The sequence below is a fragment of the Nestor notabilis genome, unplaced genomic scaffold (genome assembly GCF_000696875.1).
Source record: "Nestor notabilis isolate BGI_N333 unplaced genomic scaffold, ASM69687v1 scaffold2887, whole genome shotgun sequence".
Classification (NCBI taxonomy): domain Eukaryota; kingdom Metazoa; phylum Chordata; class Aves; order Psittaciformes; family Psittacidae; genus Nestor; species Nestor notabilis.
In genome coordinates this window covers 90,879-114,706 of record NW_009934973.1, presented here as the reverse complement: position 1 = coordinate 114,706, position 23,828 = coordinate 90,879, and the positions used below count along the sequence as shown (strand labels likewise).

Below are 23,828 nucleotides of genomic sequence, written 5' to 3'. Positions count from 1 at the left end.
GCAGAATCATTCAGGTATCATTCAGCAATCTGCTTGCTAATAGTTTTGTATTGATGTCATGAAAGTATTTCCTTCGCACGTAAATATCAAGGATATTTTAGATGTTGAAAATACTTTTCAAAGGGATAAATAAAGTTTTTTCTGTTTTCACCTTGTAAATAAGCTTCCTTTTTTAATCCAAAATCTTATCAATGTATCTGGTAGCTTCGAGACAAAACGAATAGGTGAAGGGTAGAACATATTTGAGGTCAGTAAACTGGGATGTACTTTCTAAGCTTATTGAAGTCCCTGTCCTGCTCCTGAATCTGTCTTCATCACTCAAGAAACTCCCTCCAGCAGGTTACCCTTCTACTTGTTTAGGAGGGATGCGTGTATCCCTGGTCCTCATCCCTGTGTAAGCAGTGAGCAGGATTGCACACAGGTATTTATTTAAACACGGTTCATTATTAATAGGGAGTATTTAGACAGCAGCGTACTGCAAATGAATTACTTTGTCAGGTATTTAAGAGCTCCGTTGTAGTTCGTTCTGCTGGCAAACTGCTCTAGCAATCATAAAAGGTCAGGGATTCTTGTTCTCTTAAGCCTGAGGCTTTTTAGATATTTACAGGCCATGTACAATGTAGCTGTTGAGGCTGTTCTGGCGTTAGACCTGAGCTCAGGAGTAGAAGACAGGGGAGGAGGGGCTGTTTCTGGGTTGAGAGGGTAATTGAATTGCCAGACTCAATGAGCCTTGAGCCTCTTTGAGAAAAAGGATGTCACTTCTGCTGCATTGTGCTCGCCGCTGTGACACGGTGGAGTTTAGGCCACAGCTTCCATTCCCTTTTCCCATACAAACCGGATTACAACTCCACTTTACAAAGGTACAATCTATTCTATTGTGTCTTGCCAGTCAGTGTTTCTCCTCGCCGTTGTGCCTGAGAGAGACCAGACTTCAAATTCACCATGCACCCACCACTACTTTTGTTTCTAAACATCACATGGCAGCAAACGAGTGTTCTGACTTCCAGCTGCTCTCTCCTTAAACACAGCCTCCTCGTTGCAAAGTGCGTATCCTTTGTTTTACAGTGCACAAGTGCCATCTTAGTTATTTCTTTCTTTCAAAGGAAAAACCCACTAAGAATAGGAAGTGTTCAGCTGCTGCAGAGGCAAGTTTTGTTCTATCCCTGAACGAGCACCAGGAGTGAGTTTAGGTTTTTATGTCCTCTTTTCCCTGTATTGATACGTCAGAGCAAGAAGGACTCAGTAAAATGGACTTCCAGCACCCGTCATCCTTTCAGGCTGACACAAGCAAATACTGTGCAGCAGCAGAAAATCCTAGAGCTTTCCAGAAGCAACTCTCATCCTGAGCACTTGCAGCTTGTCCAGCTTTCCCCTTGTGAGCAGAAGTGTGTGCCAGAGGATGCTGCCCATCAGAAAGCAGCAGCTCTGCCTTTGTATCATTGAGTGAGACTTGGAGGCTGTGATCAGACACCTTTATGGTTGAGTAGTTGCATTGGAAAACAACTTGTTGGTGCAGTTCAGGCGGGGGGATATGAAGTTATATGACATGGCACAGGCACAAGGAGCGAGTGACTCAGCCTTGATAGTCTGAGTCAGTGATGAAGAATTAGGGGCACAGAAGTAGCTTTTGTGGTATCAGTACTCAAAAGTCACACTTTGTCGCTGAAAGTCTCTGTTCTCACATTTTTATCTCTAGTCTTGCAGTATTACAACGATTCCTGACATTGAGTCAACAGTTTCCTCCTTGATCTTCTCCCAAATCCCTTAATAATAAAGATAAACTGGTCTGAAGTGACACATCGACCATCTTCTAACAGACTTTATAGGTACATGTAAGCCTTCTGGTGGCCAGCATTAAAAAAACCCCAAAACAACAACCAAAACCCCGCCAGATAACCCCCAATCCCCAAACCAACAAAGCTACGCTGCCCTCTGGATAAAAGGTGGTCCCTGGACTATGCAGAATGCAGGTAGGGAAATGGAGAGAGAAATGAATGCCAGGAACAGAACAGAGAAGGTTGTGAGACACAAGTAAATTTTTGGATTTCAGGCTTAGGTTTCAATAAACCCAAAGGAAATGTGTGGGGTTTTCAGGAGGGAAATTCATTTCTTCAAGGGAGAAGTGGGAGAGGGAACAAACTGGAAGACAGAGACGGATACCAAAGGCTAAAGGTGAATCTGAAGTTTAGGAGATCGAGGGAGTAAAGGTAAAAGTGTCTGTGGTAACATCCTGGAAATGAGAAGGAAAGAAAAGCGCATGGAAAAAGAAGGCAAGAGACAAAAAGCTGCGGGATCATTAAGAGAAAATGAACTGAAGGATAAGGGGAAAGGGTGGAGAGGATTCTGACAGGTGAGAGGAACAGAATGGTGGGTTTTCTGTGCCAGAACTCTGAGTAAATTAGCAAAGGACATCTATATGCCATTGCAAAGACTGTAGAAACTCATGAGTCACAGTTCATATGTAAAACACTCTAAGTGGGATCCTGTTAATACAATGAAGGATTGTGGAAGTCAGAAAGCTGCTCGATGATTGGGAATAATTATATCTAGATATGCATCACAATTAATCTTTAAGTACTCCTCCGAGGCCCCGGCTTTGGGAAAGGGCTGTTTTATTCCGCTTTCTCTGTTAATCTTTATATATTCCAGGTCACTAAATACGAAAACCCCACGTTTTCAAGGAAAAGTAGTAATGGTGTTAAATTGATGCACTCGAAACAGTGACTTTTCTTGAGATGTCTGTTTGTACTTAGTGTAATGGAATGGCTGACAGCTGGTTTCAGTTGCCATCGTGTAATTATGTAGAATAGACTTTTGCGATGACACTATGTCAATTAAGGAATCTCTCACATTCTAGACTACAAAGGACAAAATGACAGTACAAGATATTCCTTCCGTTCTTCCTCATGAAAAGATAGTGACACTGTGTGAAATTACAGCCCCGTTCCGATGACACGAGTCAAAGGATGTGAAAGATTTCTGGATTGATTAAAAGTCATCAGCATTATAATACAGAATATGTATGATTGGAGAAGTTGCCGTTCTGTTGTGTTCCTTCTTCTTCGGAAGGTATTGGGGGGGGCGGTGACAGACTCGGGGGTGTTTCTTGTACTATTTGAACTGGTGTGTGTCAGTGTGAAAAAATGCTTCTTATATAACAACATACTTTAAATAGTGGCTCTTTGGTATGTGGAAGTATTTCAACCCAATCTATCTTGAGGAAATCTTAAAGCCATCGCAGAACATGAGCTGGGATAGGAGGTGGTGATATTTCCCCATAGGTTTTTTTTGCTACATCTCCCTTTTCTCTAAACTAAACCCAGACGAAAAGGAAATTGCCACTTTTTTTCCTTCTTTCCTCCTAAAGTCTTCACTCTGCCCCCCAAATCCTGATGGAGTCAGTGGATTCATTCTTATTACACAAAGCATCATAATGCATATTCTTCATTGTTTTGGAGGAAACGGCAATATCGAAACACCCTGATGCATAATGAATTTATGTAAAAAGCTCTTGAATCAAATTGAACAAAAAGATGCTATAAGCATTTCCTGATAGTAAATGCAATTGCTTCTGGTCTCTCAGTATTGATCCGATGTGTTTTAATAGGGTTTTTTCCAACTAAAACCCAGGCTCATTTGCATGCAAATTATATAATGCTTCCAAATGATACATGTGGAGATCCTCCTCTGCCTGGTTTCCACTGAATATTGATGTCAGTTTAAGGCTTGTTTTTGTTGCCTGTGATAGCAATGTAGTATTTATTGACATTTTGATGTAGGAAACCACAGAACATCCTATCCAGTTAGATTAATTTATTTCTATGGAAGTGCACAGGAAAAAAGGGGTCTGTGAACAAAGGCAGGAGCAGACATTCACCTCATTAAAAGATTCAGAAACATTCTAGTTCTTAGACTTGCTTCCTCTGTGACGTCTGTAAGAAACCAGCTCACTGAGTCATCTTATTATTTCAGCTTCTAAAAACATTACTCCAAAGTGTTAAGGCAGTTTGCATCATTCTGTGCCCTGGAGTGACTTGGTCATGCTAATGAAGCCAGTCTCCCTTTAGTTCTCATGGACATCGTACTATGTGCAGTTCTGGTGTCCCCGGCGTAAGAAGGACGTGGAGCTGTTGGAGCAGGTCCTTAGGAGGCCACGAGGCTGATCAGGGGCTGGAGCAGTCTTTTATCATTAAAACGTATTTCAAGTGGTAAGACTAGAAGATATATACTCTTTGATGCAGTTTACCTAATGTCTTTATATTTATCATGGTAAGATGTACTATATATATATACACCTGGTGGTGCTCTCACTGGAAGAGGACGTGATTCCTCTTTTTCTCTTGCATTACCACTATTTGTGGTAGCAGCAGCAAATCATGACCACGACAGCAACATCTCAAACCTTCCCAAATCAGGACCCCACCTACGTGTACTCCATCCTATTTCCCCCAAATTAAGAGTTCATTCAGTCTCATTAGGACTTCAGTCCCAGTCTCTTCCTTACAGAACTCTGGCACGATATTCTGAGACAGGTTTCCTTCAGTAAGCCATGACTTGAGTCCTGTTCAGTCCACAGTGCCCCTGGCCCCATCTCTCTGAAGTCACTTGCTACTTAAGTATACTCTGTCTTTCCATAGCATAGCTGTGCTCAAAGTTTGGTTTGAGCTTGCAGGAGAAGTGAAATGCACCAGCTCTGTTGATGCTGCCTGTAGTGGCACAGCTCAAGTGTGAGAATATGCTTTACAGATATGTAATAGAATTAAGTTTAAGAAGGAATATTTAACAGCTTGGCATCCTAGCCATAATAACTAGCTTTCTGTATTGATTTTAATTACAAAACCTAAAAATGTAGGAAATCCTTAATGAAGTTACTTAACTGGAAATGCACATTGTTTCCATTGAACCAGAGTGGGAGATAATAACTATCCCGGACAACACAGGAAGGGAAAATCTAACTCTCATATGTAGTGAAATATCAAACTGAATGGGAATTCTTTGGAAACCATTTTGTCTTTGAGTTAGTGAGAAAAATCCCCACTACTAGTTTGTAATGATTCCTTTGGAGTGGAAAAAAGGATTGGTCAGATGGAATTGCCTGGGGAACAGACATCTAGTGCCGCTTAAGATGCTGCAGGGTCCCTAGGCTGGTCTCTGAGTACTGCTTCAGAAAGATGCAGGTCTCCTGCATTGACTGTGTCACCTCTGCTGTCTGCGTGGTTGTGTGTCAGGGACATCTCCAGTATAACTGGACTTGTGTGTTTTGCTGCTGAATCAAGCTTGCAATGGCTTTACTGGCTGTTTTTAGCAGCTTTGACAAGCTCTGGCATGTCAAAACAGCATCACTCACCTGAAAGGGCAAAAGTATTTGCTAATACGTACAGCTTTTGTTTAATCCTCCTTTATATTGGACTAAATGAGAATTGGGGATGATAAAGTGCCTTAGCAGTCACCAGGGGCAGAATGGTTGGAAGTTCTCCACCAAGAGTTGTGTAAAGGGTTTGGATTTTAATAGTGCCTAGGAAAATCCCATGCAAGTACACCCAGGTTTGTGTTTCCAGGTGACGGACAGGGGCTTGTGCTGTGCAGTTGACCAGTATCTGTAAGCAAAAGTTCCAGTTACATCTACAAATGCATCTCTTAAACATTGGCTTTCTGCTGGGAATCTCAGCTGTGTCTATAGCATCAGGTTTAACTTCAACGAATTTTATGCTCTGTCTTCTAATCCATCTTTAGTGAATGTGAACCTTCCAAACCAAAGCCTGTTGCTCATTGTTTTGTCAGATCTTGACACTGCTCTTTTTATTCGTAACTGGATTCTTGCTCTCTGTGGCATAGTGTTCCCTTTGAATTTCTCACTGAAGAAACTTCTGTGGAACCTCAGCTGTGTGCTGCGTACAGGGTTGTCTTCTGGAAGCTCTGCCATTAACCCAGCTTCATGGACTTCCCTTTGTGGGGCTTTCTGGAGTGGATGGGTAAAATGAAGAAAGAACTAGAATCTACATGAAGTAAAATTCTGTATCAACTCTAAAGCAGTATGTAGTTGAAGCAAAAGAATTCAGAGGTGTAGTTTCTACAGATAGGTACGTAGGAAGCCTTCTCCTCTTCTTGTTGTGTGCCTGGGACAATTGGCACTACTGATCTGGTGTGAAGAACAGGTCTATCCGCAGAGGTGGTGTGCACAGATGTGTGAAATAAGCTTTTCATTCTCTGTGTCAGAAAGGACTGATAGATCTAAGTGGCACTTTCTGCTCAGCTCTCCAGCAAGGGTTTCAACTGAGCTGCTGCCCAATTGACTTGAAATAGAGAAAGTATTTACAAGTACCTAATGCAGGCACAGGAGTTTTCAAACATAGATTTGCCGAGCCACTAAAAACCCTACAGCCACCTCAGAAAGAAGACACTTTCAACTGATTTTGCAAGCTAAAAAGCTTTATCTTTGCAGAATCAACAATTCTGCTTTCTTTTCAGTGTCTTTGACATAATGCAGATTAACATTGGTGCATTTAAACAATGTCAGTGTTGTTTATGATACTCTTATATTATTCCACTAACCACTTCAGAACAAGTACTTTGTATTTGCTCTTGGATTATTGCTTCCGTGGTTTGCAACACTCTCTCACTCTCTCCTTTTCCCCCCTTCAGAACTACTATGGAGCTGCCAAAATGATTTTTTCTGACAACCCCCTTGGTCTGACGTGTGGAATGGTGTGTCCAACATCAGATCTCTGCGTTGGTGGCTGCAATTTGTACGCCGCTGAGGAGGGACCCATTAATATTGGTGGATTGCAGCAGTTTGCTACTGAGGTAGGTCGGACTTGCAAATGTCTTAAATTCGTTGTATGTACCAATGAGTATTGTCTAAGTGGTTGCCTACGTTCATGGTTTGTTTAAGAAAAGGTTGGTACTGATAAAACAATGGCATAGGATGTTAAATCATTATCTTTTACCTTACAGCACATTCAGAAGCTAAGAAATGCTTTCATAAGGCAACACTTTATAGGGACATAAGGAACGTTATTTGTGAACAAGATGACTCTTTAGAACTGTTGGTAGCTGAGACAACTTGTTTTCTACCAAAAGGTTTATTCAGATGATTTAGGCTTTTAACTGTCCTGTTTTGTTGAAACTAAGTAAATAAGGAGTTTCAGGTCGACCTGGAATAAATGTCTATGTGCATCTGTGTGTATCTATCTGGATAGATAAGAGATACATGTGTAAATTTGTCAGTTCATAAAGGTATGTGTATATTTTGGCTACTGAAGCAAAGGTTGTTACTTGCCATTTGATGTTAGGAAGTCAATTATTGAGGGTTTCTGGTGAGGGGAATGTGCATTATTTGTGACTATATAGTTTCAGTCACTCTCTGCAACTGCCTGACAGGAGGATGGAGTGAGGTGGGGTAGGTCTCTGCTCCCAAGGAATAAGGGATGGGGCAAGAGGAAATGGTGTCAAGCTGCCCCAGGGCAGGTTTAGGTGGAGCTGAGGAACAATTCCTTGCCCAGAGGGTGCTCAGGCGCTGGAACAGGCTGCCCAGGGCAGGGCTGGGGAATAGTTGAACTGAATGAACTTAAAGGTCTTTTCCAACCCTGCTGCTTCTCGGATTCTAATTTCCTTCTGAAGAAAGGCAAAGGATGCTGCTCATACGTTAAATCCTTTGCGTGCACGGAGAATTTGTACTAAACTCAGCTGGCACCTGATCTCATCTCTCTGAAGTGTCTTTGTGTAAAGTGAGGCTGGACGAAAGAAGGTAAATGTGTACATTAAAGACTGCAAATTTCTATGCAGTCCTTAACTAATAAGCATGTCCCTCTTCTGCATCTTGGGCCATTTGGCTGATCATATTTACAAGCATACAATGAAATTCCAGTCACCTTTACAAGGCCCGAGAAAACCCCCAACAACTTTGTAGAGACAGCCCAAAACAGAAAAGCAAATCAATGTGAACTAACAGATGAGACGTCTGCAAGGCCAACCTTTGAACTGTGCTGTCATTCAGAGCCTTCACACCCCTTTCTCAATGGCTGTGGGTCATGATTCGATGAGCAACCATTGCGACCTGCTGCAGTTCTTCTCCTTAAATCTGTTTGTACCCCTCTTTTCTTCTCTCCAGGAGACTTGCAAAGCTTCTGGAACACCTGCTAACCATTTCTGCTAGCTGCTGCTCAGCCTTCTCTCCCATCTGTCATTTGAGTAGCTATCCACTTCAGTTTTCCAGAGGTTTGAACATACAAGTGTAAGAATGGGTACAGATTGGACCAAAGCTCTCCCTCACAGGACGAGACTTGAAGCAGTGAATTGCGTTTGTTCTCTGTGTATACTCAGTACACGTGTGTATATATACAGATAGAATAGAGTATATATATAGATAGAATATATGTATATACATAAATTCTATGTGTATAGTCAGATTTTATCACTCGAGACAATTTTATAAGCTTTTCTTTGAACAATCTTTGTTCCTTATACTTAAAATAGACTATTTTTTGCAAAGCAGAAGACTTTTTGCTTTAAGAAATCCAAGCAACCAACACAAACCCAACAAAACCCCCCCTAAAAAGAAAAAAGGAAACCTTAACCACTTGTCAAATAGATGATAAATACGATGGTGAAATATTAGTGTTTAGGAACCAAATGCAAGTAATATCTGTTAAAACTTGATTTGTGTCTCCTTTTAGCCCTAATGCTATGATTAATAGAGAGGAATTACGGCTTGATAGATAATGCTAAATATCTGCTATTTTTCTTCAAAAATCTTTAGAAATCTATTAAAAAAGCTCCGTGCTAGCACAATGATTGATAGGAAAACTGCAGAGAGGATGAATGGCTCCAAATGGCTTCGCTCCTCATGTTTCAAGTTTGTTTAAAGTGACAGTAGTTGTAAGAAAATCAGATTGTTGCACAGTTCTGTTTAGCACTGTAACAAAAATAACCTGTCAGGAAATTTTATCATCTTGAGTATTTTGTACTATCCTAAAATGTTAAAATTTGGTCTCAATAACCTTTAGATTTACTGCTTTTTAGCAAAGTCTTTGTATGTATTGTAGTACTCAGAATAAGTAATAATAGGCAGTCGGTTTTGTACTCAGTGTTGTTGGTTTAGGTTTCATTCAGTTAAAATTGACTGGGAAAGTATGTATAATGGGAAAAAACAATGGTGTGAATGCTTCCAAGTAAAAAGCATAACAAAAATATAAAATACCGAAGAAAAGCATAAGGTTCTGTTGCTCATAGAAAAATTGGCCCAGATACTGCAAGCCAAGTGTGCTCTCAGCTTTACTTATCTGAGTAACTTAGCAAATCGTGTAATTTAGGCATGCAACATGTGCTACTCTTAATGGGAGCTACATGGTAATTCTCATGTACTGTGTAATAGTTTGTCCCACAGGGGCTTATTTACTGAGAACTCCATTGTGCATAAAGCCAGTTTTAGACTTTTTTCCCCCTTGGAATTAGCCTGAGCATCATACACTTGACGCGTTGTGAGCGCTAATAAAAAGACACAACTGCTGGCTGAGATGAAAGATAAAGAATGCACCAAACCAGGAATGTGGCTTTAAAATGGCAAATATATGGGTATGATGTGTGCCCCTTTGTGCTTCTGAACAATGACTGATCATTTGTTCACACTGCAGATAAAAATCCCTAATTGTGAAATATTTGTCTTGCCTACGGTAGAATGACACAAAAATGGCACCTCGCACCTATTCCCATCTTCCTTCTGCCCTTCCATAGAGTTAGGTAACTGCAGTTGGCTCATTCTTACAGTAAATTGTAACCCAGGCAGGAAAAAAAAGTGGCTTTTTGAAAATTAAATGTTCAAATGGGGGGAAAAAAAGAGGAAACATCCGTCTGTATTTGTGATGTAGAATGTGTGCACTAGGATGCAGTTACCACGGTAACTGTTGCATCTAGAGAATAACATGGAGTAAAAGCTCACTATTATAAATGATGAGTGTCAAGCACAGGTTACACCTGCTGCTGCACAGGTCAGGATTATATTAATGTCTTTATCTGTCTCCTTTGCCCAAGTACTTTAGAATCAGGGAACATCTCTGGTTTTGGAACACAAGTTCAGTGAAAATATACTGAGATTGCAGCGACAATACAGACAGGCATGAGCTATGTGACTGTCAGTCCCACCGAATAAACTAAAATTACTGGTTACTCAGGTACAAGTTTGTAAGCCTGTAGTAAAAAGGAAGCGTGATCTATTACGTTGTCTGTTGTAGTATTAGTAAGGAGCCCGCAAAATCTTCCTTTCCTGGATAGACATCACTGAATTGAAAGGTTCTCCTGTGTTCCTAGTTAATCATTCTGAATAGAGTAGCACAAGCTAAATAGAAAAGGTATTAATTTAGTTGCTGCATGCTAGATTTAAATACTAGATCATTTAGTGCTGCAGCTCTTGTGCCAGCTACAGTTCTGGTGATTTGTTCCTCTCTGGAGATATATTCTGGCTGCTGCTGCAGCAGAAAGAAATTGAAAAAGGAAACTTGGTATGTTTTTTTATCCTAAAAGATGCATTGTATGAGCTTCCCTGCTGCTAACCTAGGGGCATCTCTGCAGGGCTGGGAGGTGGGTTGTGGTGAGGGTTCCCCACCGGATGCTCAGCCTCCCTTCTCCCCCAGCCCACCACGTGCGAGTAACCAACAGCTACTCCCTTGGGTTCAGGGTGCCTCATTTAGTTGCATATTGACGGCCCTGATCAGTCTTAACATAGAAGGTGGTTCTCGTGGAGCCTTCTGAAGTTGGATGGCCTTGGGATGGCTGCCTGGACCCATCACCCTCACCCTCACCGGTGCTGCATCAGCAGAGGAGGGTTGTTCTGGGGAGAGCAGGACAAACAGAAGAAAACTCTATTTATCAGTACTCAGTTTTTCTTTGAAGTCAGGTTGAAATCTATTTCAACCAATTATAAAACTTTAGGCTTGTCTAAAGGGGATGGTGCAGATTTTGATGGCGATTCAGGGCATGAATCTGAGGACTTCTCACTGAAGCTGTGGCTGCCCCATCCCTGGCACTGTTCAAGCCCAGGTTGAACAGAGCCTTGGGTGACATGGTCTGGTGTGAGGTGTCCCTGCCCCCGTGGCAGGGGGTGGGACTGGATGGTCTTTAGGGCTTATGAATCTGAGGACTTCTCACTGAAGCTGTGGCTGCCCCATCCCTGGCACTGTTCAAGCCCAGGTTGAACAGAGCCTTGGGTGACATGGTCTGGTGTGAGGTGTCCCTGCCCCCGTGGCAGGGGTTGGAACTGGATGATCTTAAGGTCTTTTCCAACCCAAACCATTCTATGGATCTATGACTTCTGATATCTCAGGCCAGTGCTGAGAGACTTGCTGATATTTGGGCATGTTCCATAACCTTCTCCACAACATGTTTTACAGACATTAAACATTCTTTGGTTTAAGGCATTTAGATTAATGTTGCTGTGTCCTTCCTAGTGGTGGGATTCATGACTCGGCAGTGTCCTAGATCCGTGGGTTTTCTTGGGACTGGGATTATACTAAAATACAGTTGTTAAGTAGCTTTTCTGCCTTAGATATTCAACTGCCCCATATTAATGGAAACCAGCCTAAGGAATAAATATCCATGGAAACCAGTGGGGAAGTGTGAAACTAATACAATTGGTTCCTCAATGTTACTGATTTCGTTGCCTGTATTTTTCTTTCTGTGTATGAGTGAAATCAGATAATAATTCAGAATATACTAATATGTTTCACACTAAAATAAATACCAGCCAGATGCTGGTACTTATTTATTAAACAGCTACATCAGTAGCTGTTTGGTGTCTCATCATATTAGTGAAGGATATTTAATGGCAAATCCGACTGATAAACTTATTTCTATAGGGTTTAAGCATGGAAACAAGCATTATGCCTCTAGAAGAAAGGATTTAATGGTGAAGTCAAGGCTTATGTTACTAAAAGATTCAGTTTCCCCCCTGCTCCTTCCATTTCTCCCATTTTGGGTTTTTTTCTCAGCTTTTTTCTTTTGATGAAGGTGATAGATTAAACCATGAACTTTTTCCTTAAGAAATGTGACCTTGTGGGTAAGTCTTGGAGGCTCCCAAACATGCTTTTTAGCAGCCTATCTTGATTCACACAATTTGTCAAAGGATTTCTTACATTTTAACATGGAGGTTTAACTTTCAATCTATGTAATGCTTTCCTTAAGACATTCTTTGCCATAGTCCAACAGGTTTTAACTACGGGTGGATTAGACTGAGACTGTCTGACTGTGGTTGAACTCTGTAAATAGGTGGAGAAGGGTGTCCACAGCATTCCTATGAAAAACTGATTGGAAAACTCAAAAGTGCCTGAAGTGAGTTACTTTAATTTATTCTAATTTCTAAAAAAATTGAAATCATGGTTCTGAATAACAGCTCCAAACCTGCTCTGGTGGTTTTAAATGGTTTAGCTTCATTTAAATCATGCTTACTATGCCATAAAATTATTTTCATCTCGTTAGCGGAATGCGTTTCTCTGAGTCACCTGCCACTCTGCCAAATGTCACATCTTTTCATCAAAACATGCTAATACTAAAGCATGAGGAATTTATTCCATGAGGAGAACAATAAGCTTTTCCCTGTCTGCATTCTGAAAACCAGCTACAATGAGCTGGCTGAAACTTTCCAGGAAAATGAAACTTGTATCAGATGCTCAGCAATTGAACTCAGTGTCGTTCACTTAAGTGGGAAATATTGTGGAACCTTAATACAAACTTGTGTTTGCACACAGTGCCTGGAATCCTGCTCTTTGTCAGGTATACCAAACGTTTTGGAACAAGAACCAAGCTCACTGCACTGAAAGGATGTTTAAATGACAAGGGAGAAGAGAACAACCCCCCATATTTCGCACTGGAGGGAACATCGAGCAAGTGCACTCACACCTTTACATGTTGAAGTAATGCAACTTCAATATGTAATATGTTATAAACGTCTAAATCAAGAGAGACTTTAGTTCAGTTGTTGGAACTTGAGCAGAATAGAGTGGCTGTTTTGGTTTGGTCAGATTGTGTCTTGCTTGAGGGCAGCCTCCATAGTCTTGTTCTGTAAACTGGGGGATCCTTTCTGTTGACCCTGGTGACATGTAGCTTAAGAGGCGGATGGAATCTGTGTGTGTTTGGTTTGAAGAGGCCCTAGATGGTGAAGTAATGATGATTGCATAGTATTTGATAAATAGTTAAGGAATAGATGCCCAGTGCTATTAATGTCTATTAATAATCTAATTAATCTCTATTGGTTGTGTATGAGAGAGCCAGAGGGAAAGGCAGACATGGGGATGATGGCTTAGTCTTTCCACTGAGAGATTCAGCTTTAAAATCCATTATTTGGTCTCGTTTTCCTGCGTGGGTCTTGGTTAAAAAACACTGCCAAACCAAATAAACCCTCCATCCAAACAAAAAGGAAGTCCTCTTTCTGAAGGGAAGGGGGACAAGAATGGCAATAGTATTAAACTGTACTTGCACACAGACCACAGTCTGAGCAGACTAAAACTGGAGGTGAAGTTGGAGGTGTCCCTGCCCATGGCAGGGGGCTGCAACTGGATGATCTTAAAGTCCTTTCCAACCCAAACCAGTGTAGGATTCTATGACAATTGTGTGTAATGTGGCATTGAACACTTGCTTGCCAGGCAGGTCATCTCTGCACTCCAAGGGATTTGTCCAGAAGAATTCAGCGATATTTAATTGAGTGAATTACAGCGAAGGGAAACTTCACCAAGAAGTGAGTGAATATCTTTTGAGATGCATTGGAGCAGTTTGCTATTTTCACACAGTTACCATGCCAGCCTTAATATGCAAAACTGCCACTGAATTCCAGATGGCAAGATATGCAGCGCAGCCAGCTTGTGCAGCAATAAAGAGACTTTCACCCTCTTTGTAAATAGGCAGAATTTAAGCTGACCATTCAGCCTGAACTACTAGGATTTCCTGCATGAGTGCTTGGCTTCTGAAACTTAACGCTGCACTGTGGTAGTGTGGCACTTTAGTATCACATTTACTGGATGGGTATCACTATTCAGTAGTAAGTATAAGCATAATTATGTTATCCATAAATTGGTAATACATTTATTAAGTACATGCACATTCACAGTGTTCAATATACACATGAAATATGCAAGTTATAATTTTGTATTGCTGAGTAGCCTCCTAGAACAACTGCAGGAGACTTTAATGGCAACTAGGTCTCTTTGAAGCCCTTTCTGGGTGGATGTAACAAAGCAGAGATCTGAGAAAAACCCAGGCACATTTTGGTTATCGCAGTCTCGTTTCACAGCCCAACCATCAGCTTTTCAGCCTGTGAAATCCATTAATAACCACATTAAACCTTCACATATTGTCTCTTTGTCAGGTTGAAATGATTCTTTTTTAAGAACAATTATCTGTCTCCTTCCTGCTCCTTGCAGTTGGTTAAAATGCTGTGTCAGTTTACAAAGACTGGGGGAATTTGACACAGGAATTTGAGAGGGGGAAGGAACTCATAATTGCTTTACCTGGCATGAGTGCTCAAGTGCGCAGGGAGAAAATGAACATTGATTCCAAACATAAATGAAAAATCCTCCTCGTGAGTGGGATTTCCAAAGTTCAACTTGAAAAACCTTTTGACTTCTAAGGACAGTGAAAACTGTTGTAAACTTGTGAAATAGCTTCAACAGGATGTTCATTAAGACAAAAGACGATGCGTGTATTTTAGAGAACTAGTTGGTACTTACGTAGTGCGGTTCTGCATCGATGTAGATGGGGAACGATGTTGACTTTTGAGGTGCACCTTTGAGGTGTTTGTGATATGACTGAGAATCCCAGCCCTCTTGTATCCTTTCGGTATATTGTGCTTCTGCCACTGAATGTGCTTTTCCATGCTCCTAATCTTTAGCAGCTTGCAAAGGGCTGTGAGTCTATTCTTTTTCCTTTTGTAGGTTATACAAGATAGAGACTTCATTCCTTCCTCTACAATGTGTGTAAATGCAGAGCACAGTGAAGTCTAGCTCAGTGCATGCAGAACATTTCTGCCCTAGCCTCCTACCTGTATGGCTGAACAAAGAACTGATTAAACCCAACTCGGACAGAACTTGTGTGATACTACAAGTAGGACAGGAGCCCATTGTGCTGGGTTCTGTATAAATCCATTACAGTGATCAGAGACTGTCCCAAAGTACTTTTAATAGTCAAGGCAAAATGGAGCAGATCATCACCATTTTACAGGAGAAGAATTGAGGCAGTTCAGGGGAAAACAGTCTAACTTTCATTATACCTACAACTTTTGGACACCTGCTTAAGAAGTGGAGAACATCTGACAGAGGTCAGCAACTCACATGAAATAAGTTGTCTTAAAATGATCTAACAGGAGGCATTGGGTTACCTTTGAAAGTGCTGCACTGAAGACTGGGAGCAGTTCCTAAAAAGATTTCAAAACCACCTAAGGTTGGTTACTACCACCTCTAAAAAGTCAAGCCATAGGTGATTCATCCAGGGTCACACAAGATGTCTCTTGGAGAAACAAGATTGTCACTGGCATGACAGTCCTTTATGTTATTAGCAGGAATACTTTTCTGGTGGTAAGAATACTCTGAAGGTTGTTTGGAAGGAAGTTTTTGGTGTTACAGAGATTCTCTGCCATCTGGCTGACATTGTATTACTGGTAGTAGCACAACCATCTTCTCTGTAAGGTTCTTCTCAGAAAGTTCCATCTTCTCTGTAAAACTCACAGTAGTGGAGACAAAAAGGACTAAACCCTGCAACTACAGTATCTCTTACATATGCACACGTCATGTCATTTGGGAATTCCTATAATGTTCTGAAGCAATCTGCAATGATAAATCAATGATATGTGGCAGCATTAGTAGAAGCATCCATCGTGTTACTCATAAGAAAATGTAAGGAGGGAATGTAAAGTATGTAACCTGTTGTATTGCTTTTCAGGTGTTCAAAGCTATGAATATTCCTCAGATCAGAAACCCTTCATTACCTCCTCTAGAAGATATGCCTGAAGCCTATCACGTGAAGATAGCTCTTCTTGGTGCAGGACCTGCAAGTTTAAGTTGTGCTTCCTTTTTGGCTCGATTGGGCTATTCAAACATCACCATATTTGAAAAGCATGAGTACGTTGGTGGCTTAAGGTAAAACCCAATGACAGTAAAGCACTGATTGCAATGATTGTAGAAAGCACAACAACAACTGTCGAGCAAACATAGTTTATACACAATCCTTTACCAAGGAAGAGAGTAGAAAAAATCAGTAATTTAAATAATTCCTCATTCAGGTTCAACCAGGTACAGTTACAAGGGAGCTTGAACTGCACATCTGGTGGCTACCTCCTGTATTCTCTTCATATGACCTCTAAAATTCCTGGGGGAAATTGTTGTCATCAAATGAACACTTTAGAACTTGATGTCAGGAACCATTTTCCCCTTGTAGGGTTGGAAAGGACCTGAAGATCATCTACTGCCCAATGAAGTACTTGTAGCCCTACATAGCAAAAGAATTTGTAGATGTTTAAACTGTTTTATACTGATACTAATTTAATGGAGAATTTTAAGTGTTGAATGTGTTCAGGAACTACCCTTTTGCAAATAGAGGTGACAGTGAATAGATCTGTCCCATGTGCCTGGACTTGCAGCTGTAGTAACCACATCATAAGAGGAAAAACCCTCCTACAATTCTCAACCTTCATCAAATTGCAGATGCACAAAGGAAGGTACCCTTGCAGGTTTCCTATATGGTAACCACTTGGCTGATAACTCTATGGTGTCACGTCCTCTCTACTAGAAGGTGAATTTCTCTCACCGTGGCAATGCTGAGATCATATCTTCTAAGTTTCTTGGGTAAGATACTGTATTTCAGAAGCGAACTAGTGGATACCAACCCATTCAGAATCAAAATCAAATTTTATATGTTGAAGATGTACTCACACTAAAACCTTTATCAAGAAAGAGATAAAAGAAGCAGAGAGAGAAGGGTAACACGCTCGCGTTTCTCTTTGCAGCATCACTGAAATCAATAGGTTTGACACCATTAATGAATTTGATCCATAATGTCATAATGTCAAATACTTATTCAGTGCTCTGGAAGAGAATCAATGCTGGAGAAGTTGAACAGATTACTTGCATTTCTCCCAGTGAGGCTCAGAAGTATTCCATCTAATTATTAAGGTGTTTATATATAACTGTGGAGCTGTTTTACTTGAGCTGGTTGCCATAGAGGATTGCAAATGCGGTATATGAAATACCAGCTCACCTGCTGAGTAGCATATGCTTTCATAAATACCAGATTTATAATCAGTTTTTAGTAGGAAATAATGACATGTTTCTAACAATGAAGCTTTACTTGGTGACAGGTTAGACTTGGCAGCGTAATACGGTACGTTCTGCAGTTGCTTACAGTTCAATCCTTCAGTTGCTTCTTGTGTGCTTGCATATTTGAAGCGATGTGATCTTAAGTTGCATCTGTTCTTCACATTTTAAGTTGAATTCAAAGGAAAACTCAGTCTGTTTGTTCTACTGCAGAAAGCCTTACACTTCATTTTGCCTGCTCTGTTAGTGTCCTTAGTGGTCAAGCAGAGCGGCTTGAAAAGGAGTTCTTTTGAGTCTTCAAGAGCATATAGCAATCAAGGTTAGATTTTGCTTCCAGTCATTGGAGGAAGTTTCACATCTGGTTTAAGGGCATCAATTCCTGTTGTTCTTATTTTAATCTTGGGTCAGAAGGGAGGTTAGCCCCTGGCACCAATCATTCATTATTGCATTTCTAAGTCTTTGCAATCCATCTTTTAACGAATTTAGGTTATTGATGGGTGTGTTTTCAAGGCTTCATAAACTATTGCAACTGGCTGACAAGACCAAATGAATGTTGTATTGGGAATCAGCTGCTTTTTAAAAGTGTTTTTTAACTAGGGTGTTCATTCACATACATGCTCCATCAAAGCTAACTGTAATAATGCTGTGGCAATAGAAAGGTGTCTAGTGACTGCAGCTCTGTGCTGTGATATGTAAGCATAGCTGAAGCCTATGGTTGTCTGAACATGTCTGAATTCTTCACCTTCACAGGCTGGTTTGCCTACATTTCACCAGTTGTGTAAAATTTATGCTTAATAGTAGCAGAGTAGGCACGAGCAGATCATGCTCTTGCTTAGACACTGAACAAGCTTCGCTGCTTGCGCTCCTAGCAATGCCACTGCTTTACGACATACTTTCTTTCACTAGGCCAAAGGGGGCATCTCTTAAGCAAAGGTACTGCCCTAGAAACACCAGGCACCTCTAAATTGGATCAGATGTGTAGAAGAGGTGAATCTGTGACAGGCTGTTCCCATCCACTGCATCCCTCCTCCACTGCATCCCTCCTCCACTGCTGCCCCATTTCTTTCCCCTGCTCTGCCTCCCTATTGCAGAGTCAGAGCCTGTCTTCTGCTGCTGAAAGCAGTTGTATCAGAATAATTGATGTATCAGGAATCTTGATCAGCATGATGGCTTCTATAAAATGCTTATTGTCATAAATGTGCGTGCATGTGTCCCCACAGAACCGTGTGTTTGCATAGGAGCATGTAGGTACCTATATGTGGGTATATTCTGCAGCACAAAACTGTAAGTAAATGTTTAATAAGAGCAAGAAATAGTTCACAAGTTCTGGTGGTGACATAAAACAGCCAGTGGTGTTCTGGGGGCATGACAGGCCTCCAACAAATATATAGATGGCTTGGAAAACAGAACTTTCCTGTCTTTATTAGATTTCTTTATCAAATCGCTGTTGCAGAATCATACTGATACATTAGTTTCTGCCTCAGACACCTTTTTACTTAGCATGACCTATGAAAGTTGTATTGTCATGGCATGTTCATTATATATTATCTCATATATAGAACACTTTTCATTGCACACTGGTCAGGAAAGGTGAAAAAAGGGCAGTCTTAGAAATTACAAGAAGGAACACTACTTTCTTATCAATACAAATAAAGTCGATGCAACTTAAAATGAAATCCTTCTGGCCCATCAAAGTTGGATGTTAAAGGTAGTGTGGTCACTAACAATAAGTAAAACAAAGCCACAATGAATCTCTTGGGCCAGTGCTTCGTTATGGAAATGATAGATCCATTAATTTGGAAACAGATTAGACAGAAGCTTGGAAATATCTGGGGAGAGATTCACTTTTTCTGCATATTCAGGTCTTTTATCTTCATTGAACAAAAGTACCTAAACAGGAACTTCACTGCGTTTACCTGGAATGTGTTTTATGGCAGGGATTTTGAACTGGCCTAAGTAGATGTCGTTTCATCGGAGATAAAGATTTGTACTGGTATATATGGACTGAGACTCTATGCTGGCACTGCAGTTTTCCCATACAGGAGATCTGTGGTTCTGGGAACTCAAAGATGTCATTCCAAATCTTCCCCAGGAGGAAAAAATACCAGATAACAAACATCAAGTGAAAAAGCAGACTTGAGACCAAGAGCTGATAGAAAATGAGTGTCTTTGTCCATCCTGGCAGCTTAATGAATCACTGCTAGAAGATCACTTTGCTTTTAGTAGCCATGAGATCTGTTCTTAAATGGATGTCTTCTGTTTGTTTAGTGTTACATATTCCCAGTGAACAAAAGAAATGGAGCTGAAGCTCTTTTGCACTCAAGCTCAACATATGTTAAATTGATACCTGCATGTGTGGGCAGGATTGGCCTCAAGATACTTCCTGGACTGTATTTTTAGCATTGGGTGAATAATGCTGTTTTGTCCCTCTAATAACTTAAAAAAGCCAAGCCAAGCTTCAGCGCATTTCCATTCACATATGTCAGAATTAACTAAGGTGTGCTGTAAGTATCGAAGTCGTAACAAATAAATCCTTTCTTCCTCATAGCTGGAAGTAGTTCAAAAGCATTTCTCTTTGTTTCAGTACGTCTGAAATCCCCCAGTTCCGCCTGCCGTACGATGTGGTGAATTTTGAAGCTGAGCTTATGAAGGATCTTGGAGTGAAGGTAATGAAAAATATACCCTGCCTATGTATAGCTCAGAGAGAAAAAAAGAGCAAGAACTCTGCCAAAGATTAACAGCAAAATGTCATGCACATTAGTAAAGAACAATTAAAAGCTATGCCAGACAGAGGCAGGAAGATGCTTCCTCTTGCTCAGGGCATTTGTCTGTCTCCTGTCTGAATGCCACTAGTTTGGAAAAGGGCAATCAATAGTTCTCATCTGGCATGCCTGCATGTGATTAATTGTCTGTAAGAAACAAATTCCTAAATTGCTTTAGGGGTTCAGTGTAGCCACTGGAATGATTTGATTTTTTTTTTAATCGAGTTTTTTTTTCCATGCAAGTTTGGCATCACTTAAACCATTCCTATTCCAGACTTCTCCTTTTGTTCCCTCTCCCTGAGTTTGGGTTCTCTCCTTAGCAGCTCAGCACAGCCTTGCATCCAAGTGAATCTTGTCATAAAATGCATAAAATGGAAGCGTTACCATCATCTTCCCTTGTAAAAAAAATAAGTCATTCAACTTCTTGGAAAGTCATAGCTGTGCATTATTCTGTTAAATAAATGTCTGTTGTTTCTAGATAATGGGAGCATTGCTTCATTGCTAATTTAGAGCTTGAGCTGAAGATTGAGGTAGTATTTACAACTGCTGCTCATTTTAATAGAAGTCACAAGCACAGAATGCATCACTGGGTCAAATCTTTGAGTACCAGGAAGGATAATACATTGTTAACATGATACTAAAGCATTTAGTGAAGAGTGAAGTTCTTCCAGGAATCTTTCACGTTGGTTCGTATTGTAAAAGCTTGTGACTTGTCACAAGAGTCATGTGAGAACCTCATCTGCCCAGGTTTCATAAACGTGCTGGGAAGATGGCAGATTTAAATGCTTTATGGCTGGTTTTCTACTCTAAAGATCCCTTTGCACCCCTTGAGAAGAGTGACAGAATGAAGGCTGAGTTAGGGATGAGGCTAAAACCAGAGCACTGAGACGCTTTTAGGTGAAATTGCTGGGCAGAAGCTCTGCAAAATCCAGTTTCCCAGGGCTCTCTCGTATGAAAAGGTCTCCAGAATGCACTGATGGAGCCACCATGTCACCTTGACCCGCAAGTCCTTGAAGTGCAGCCATAAATCTCAGCGTGAATTTGCTTCCAAGCTCTGCCACTGGTTTGCAGCTGACCCTTTGGCAAGCTGGTTCGTCGAGTACCTCAGCTTTATACCTCAGCTTTATATACTTCAGCTATAAGCCCAAAATATTTCCTGGTGTTTACTTAAAGCATTTCAAAGCCGTGGTGGAAAGTGCTGCATTGTGCAAGTGCTCAGTAGTGCTGTTTATTCAAGTAATTCTGCTGAAATTAGTAAGAATTAGTCAGCTGAATAAGGATTACAGAGCTAGGCCCTAGGAGTATTATGAATCCCCACATAAAATAGTATTGCCATTTAAATTCCTTCATTAGGGTTTCATAACATACATACACAATAGGATAAAAAACTGGAATGGCAATTTATGGAATGTATTTTGTTGCCAGTGAGGATGTAGTCTGTGTTCCTGAAAGGATTACAACTGCACGGCTTTTACACCCTGATAAAATCTATAATACTAAATGTATATCCTAAATCTCCAAAGACCAAAACCATAGTCGGTGTTTTAAGTTTTGTAGCCTGCATTTTACATCCGTCTTACTTTTTCACTGATAGGAAAAGTATATTAAATGGAACATAGATTCAGTAACAAGAAATACAGTGACACGAAGACTAGAGCACTACACATTGCTACGATCACAACACATAGTGCTTACACAATAGAGCATGGCATTTTGGAAAGTGAATACCCAGGTGATAGAACAAAACCTGGGGGAAAACATCCAGCGAGTGTAAAGCACAGAGATAAAAACACACATACCCATGTCAAGAAGGAGGAAATATCAGAAGGGGAATCACACACACTTTGCGCACTCCAAAGCCTCGGGGTTAGGAGAGCTGAGCAAAAGGTGTGTGTATCTTCAATTGCACAACTTTTACACAGGAGGCTGCTAGAGGTGGGTTGCTGAACACGCAGCAAACGCTATTCCCCATCTCACCATCACAACTGGAGTTGCTCAGCCTCTGCAGTGGCTGCTCAAAGCAGGATTGCTGGTGGAATATCACTACAGGAGCCTGTCAGCTTTTGCTTCTGGAAGTGAATAGTAATTGAAGTGAAACAAGTACAGGTTAGAGGCGCATTTTTATTGCTGTGGCATTCCTTTCAGTAAACCAGCACCAATAGCCACACTCTGGGCACTGTTGCTTGCCTGAATTAGAATTAACAACTGCGAGTTTGTATCAAAACTGGTCCAAATCTTGGTTTTAAAGTTTGAGAACCTTTGTTAGTTCACCACACAGAAGAGTCTGCTGCACTACAAGCAAGCAGGGCACAGAACGTTCTTCACACTTCCTGCCTTCTCCAGCCCAGTCTTTTGCAGGCAGGTTTTCTGAATCCCCAACCCCACCAGTGGCTTCACTGAGGGTTTTTGGCATAAAGGTTTTCTAGCTAGTGTTCTCAGTGCAAAATTCTGGCTGCGAGCTTTGAGAGTGCAGCACAAATCAATACCCTCCTTCCTTTGGGAATGGCACTGCATTCTGCGCAATTGGAGGCCTACCAAGTGCCTGGTGCTGTGCGGGAAAACATTGCTTGGTTTTCCGTTCAGAGCCCCTGTTAATACAGAACAGAGTCATGTCTTTTCTGTGTTTCTCTGTAAAAGGCTCATACTTTCACTCGTGTTGCTGCAATAAACCTAACTGCTCGGGTTTTGGTTGGTGTGCTGGGTGATTTGTTTAGCGTATGTTCCCTAAAGGATGTTCTTCTTCCAGATTATGTTTCCTAAATTTGTTATTTTCACATGGGAATACAACCTTTTGTAGGCAGCCCTGAATGTAGTGCTTTACTCACAGGAGAAAACTGCCATTTTCAGCTTTACTCCAGTAGTGTGTTCCATAAACAGGCTCTGTTCATTTGTTTAGCTTGCTTTAATCCTTGTAGCTCACAGCAGAAACCAAGCTAGCCTGTGGTGGCCCCCATCTGAGGATCATCTGAGGGTTCCTTTACCCATACCTCGTTTGGGCCACTTGCTTAAATCAGAGCTCATCTGGCTTTTTAAGCCTGGCTTGGGGGCGGGGAAGGGAAATGAGTTAGTTTTGTTCACTAGAAGATCCTGTGAGGTGTCTGTATGCAGGACATGATAGCAGTTATTCGCACATGAAAAGCAAGTAATCTTTAATTCTTTCAGATAATTTTTGGTAAAGGCCTTTCGGTGGATGGAATGACACTGCGGACCTTGAAAGAAGATGGTTACGAAGCAGTATTTATTGGAATAGGTAAGAAAAGCTCAGTGTCCTGTGTTTTGTCATCTTCTTAAGGCAATTATTTGTTAAAATGATAGATTTTTGAAGGAGGATGAGGATGTGGCTGAATGGGCTGATTTCTTGCTTGTTTAAGTAAGTAAAAAAGGGATGAACTAAAAACATACTTGTAATTAATTGCCACATTGGCCTAGGGTGATACACAAGTTGCTTTCAGTTTTTGCCAGCAGTTTACTATACTCACACAGTTACTCAGTCTATATGTAAGCCAGTGATACCGTGCTTGGTTGCTTCTTTTTTCTTTCCTCCATATAGAACATGTAACATCCTCCAGATAGGCTGTAGCAAAATGTAATTATGAGATGGGTTAACAAAACAAGCTGACTTTGACACTACAACTGGCATCATAGATCTGTCTCCTCTCATATGCTAAAGAAGTCCTACACCTGCCTGCTCTTTGAACCACTGCTTTTTAATATTAGATTAGAATTGTTATCCATTTACAAGCGTTTTGAAGTACAGCTGGACCCATCTCCACCATAT

The 23,828-nt window shown here is 40.9% G+C and overlaps 1 protein-coding gene across 1 annotated transcript in view; it reads left to right on the top strand.

The window, feature by feature from the left end:
- The window catches only part of DPYD (dihydropyrimidine dehydrogenase), a gene marked incomplete at both ends in the record, with an annotated part of 117,121 nt that overhangs the window by 2,680 nt on the left and 90,613 nt on the right, over window positions 1-23,828 (top strand). Inside the window, 4 exons of the mRNA XM_010017593.1 lie at window positions 6,643-6,804; window positions 15,919-16,115; window positions 19,873-19,954; window positions 23,213-23,300. Coding sequence (XP_010015895.1) covers window positions 6,643-6,804; window positions 15,919-16,115; window positions 19,873-19,954; window positions 23,213-23,300 — 529 coding nt within the window. The remainder of the gene's footprint in view (window positions 1-6,642; window positions 6,805-15,918; window positions 16,116-19,872; window positions 19,955-23,212; window positions 23,301-23,828) is intronic.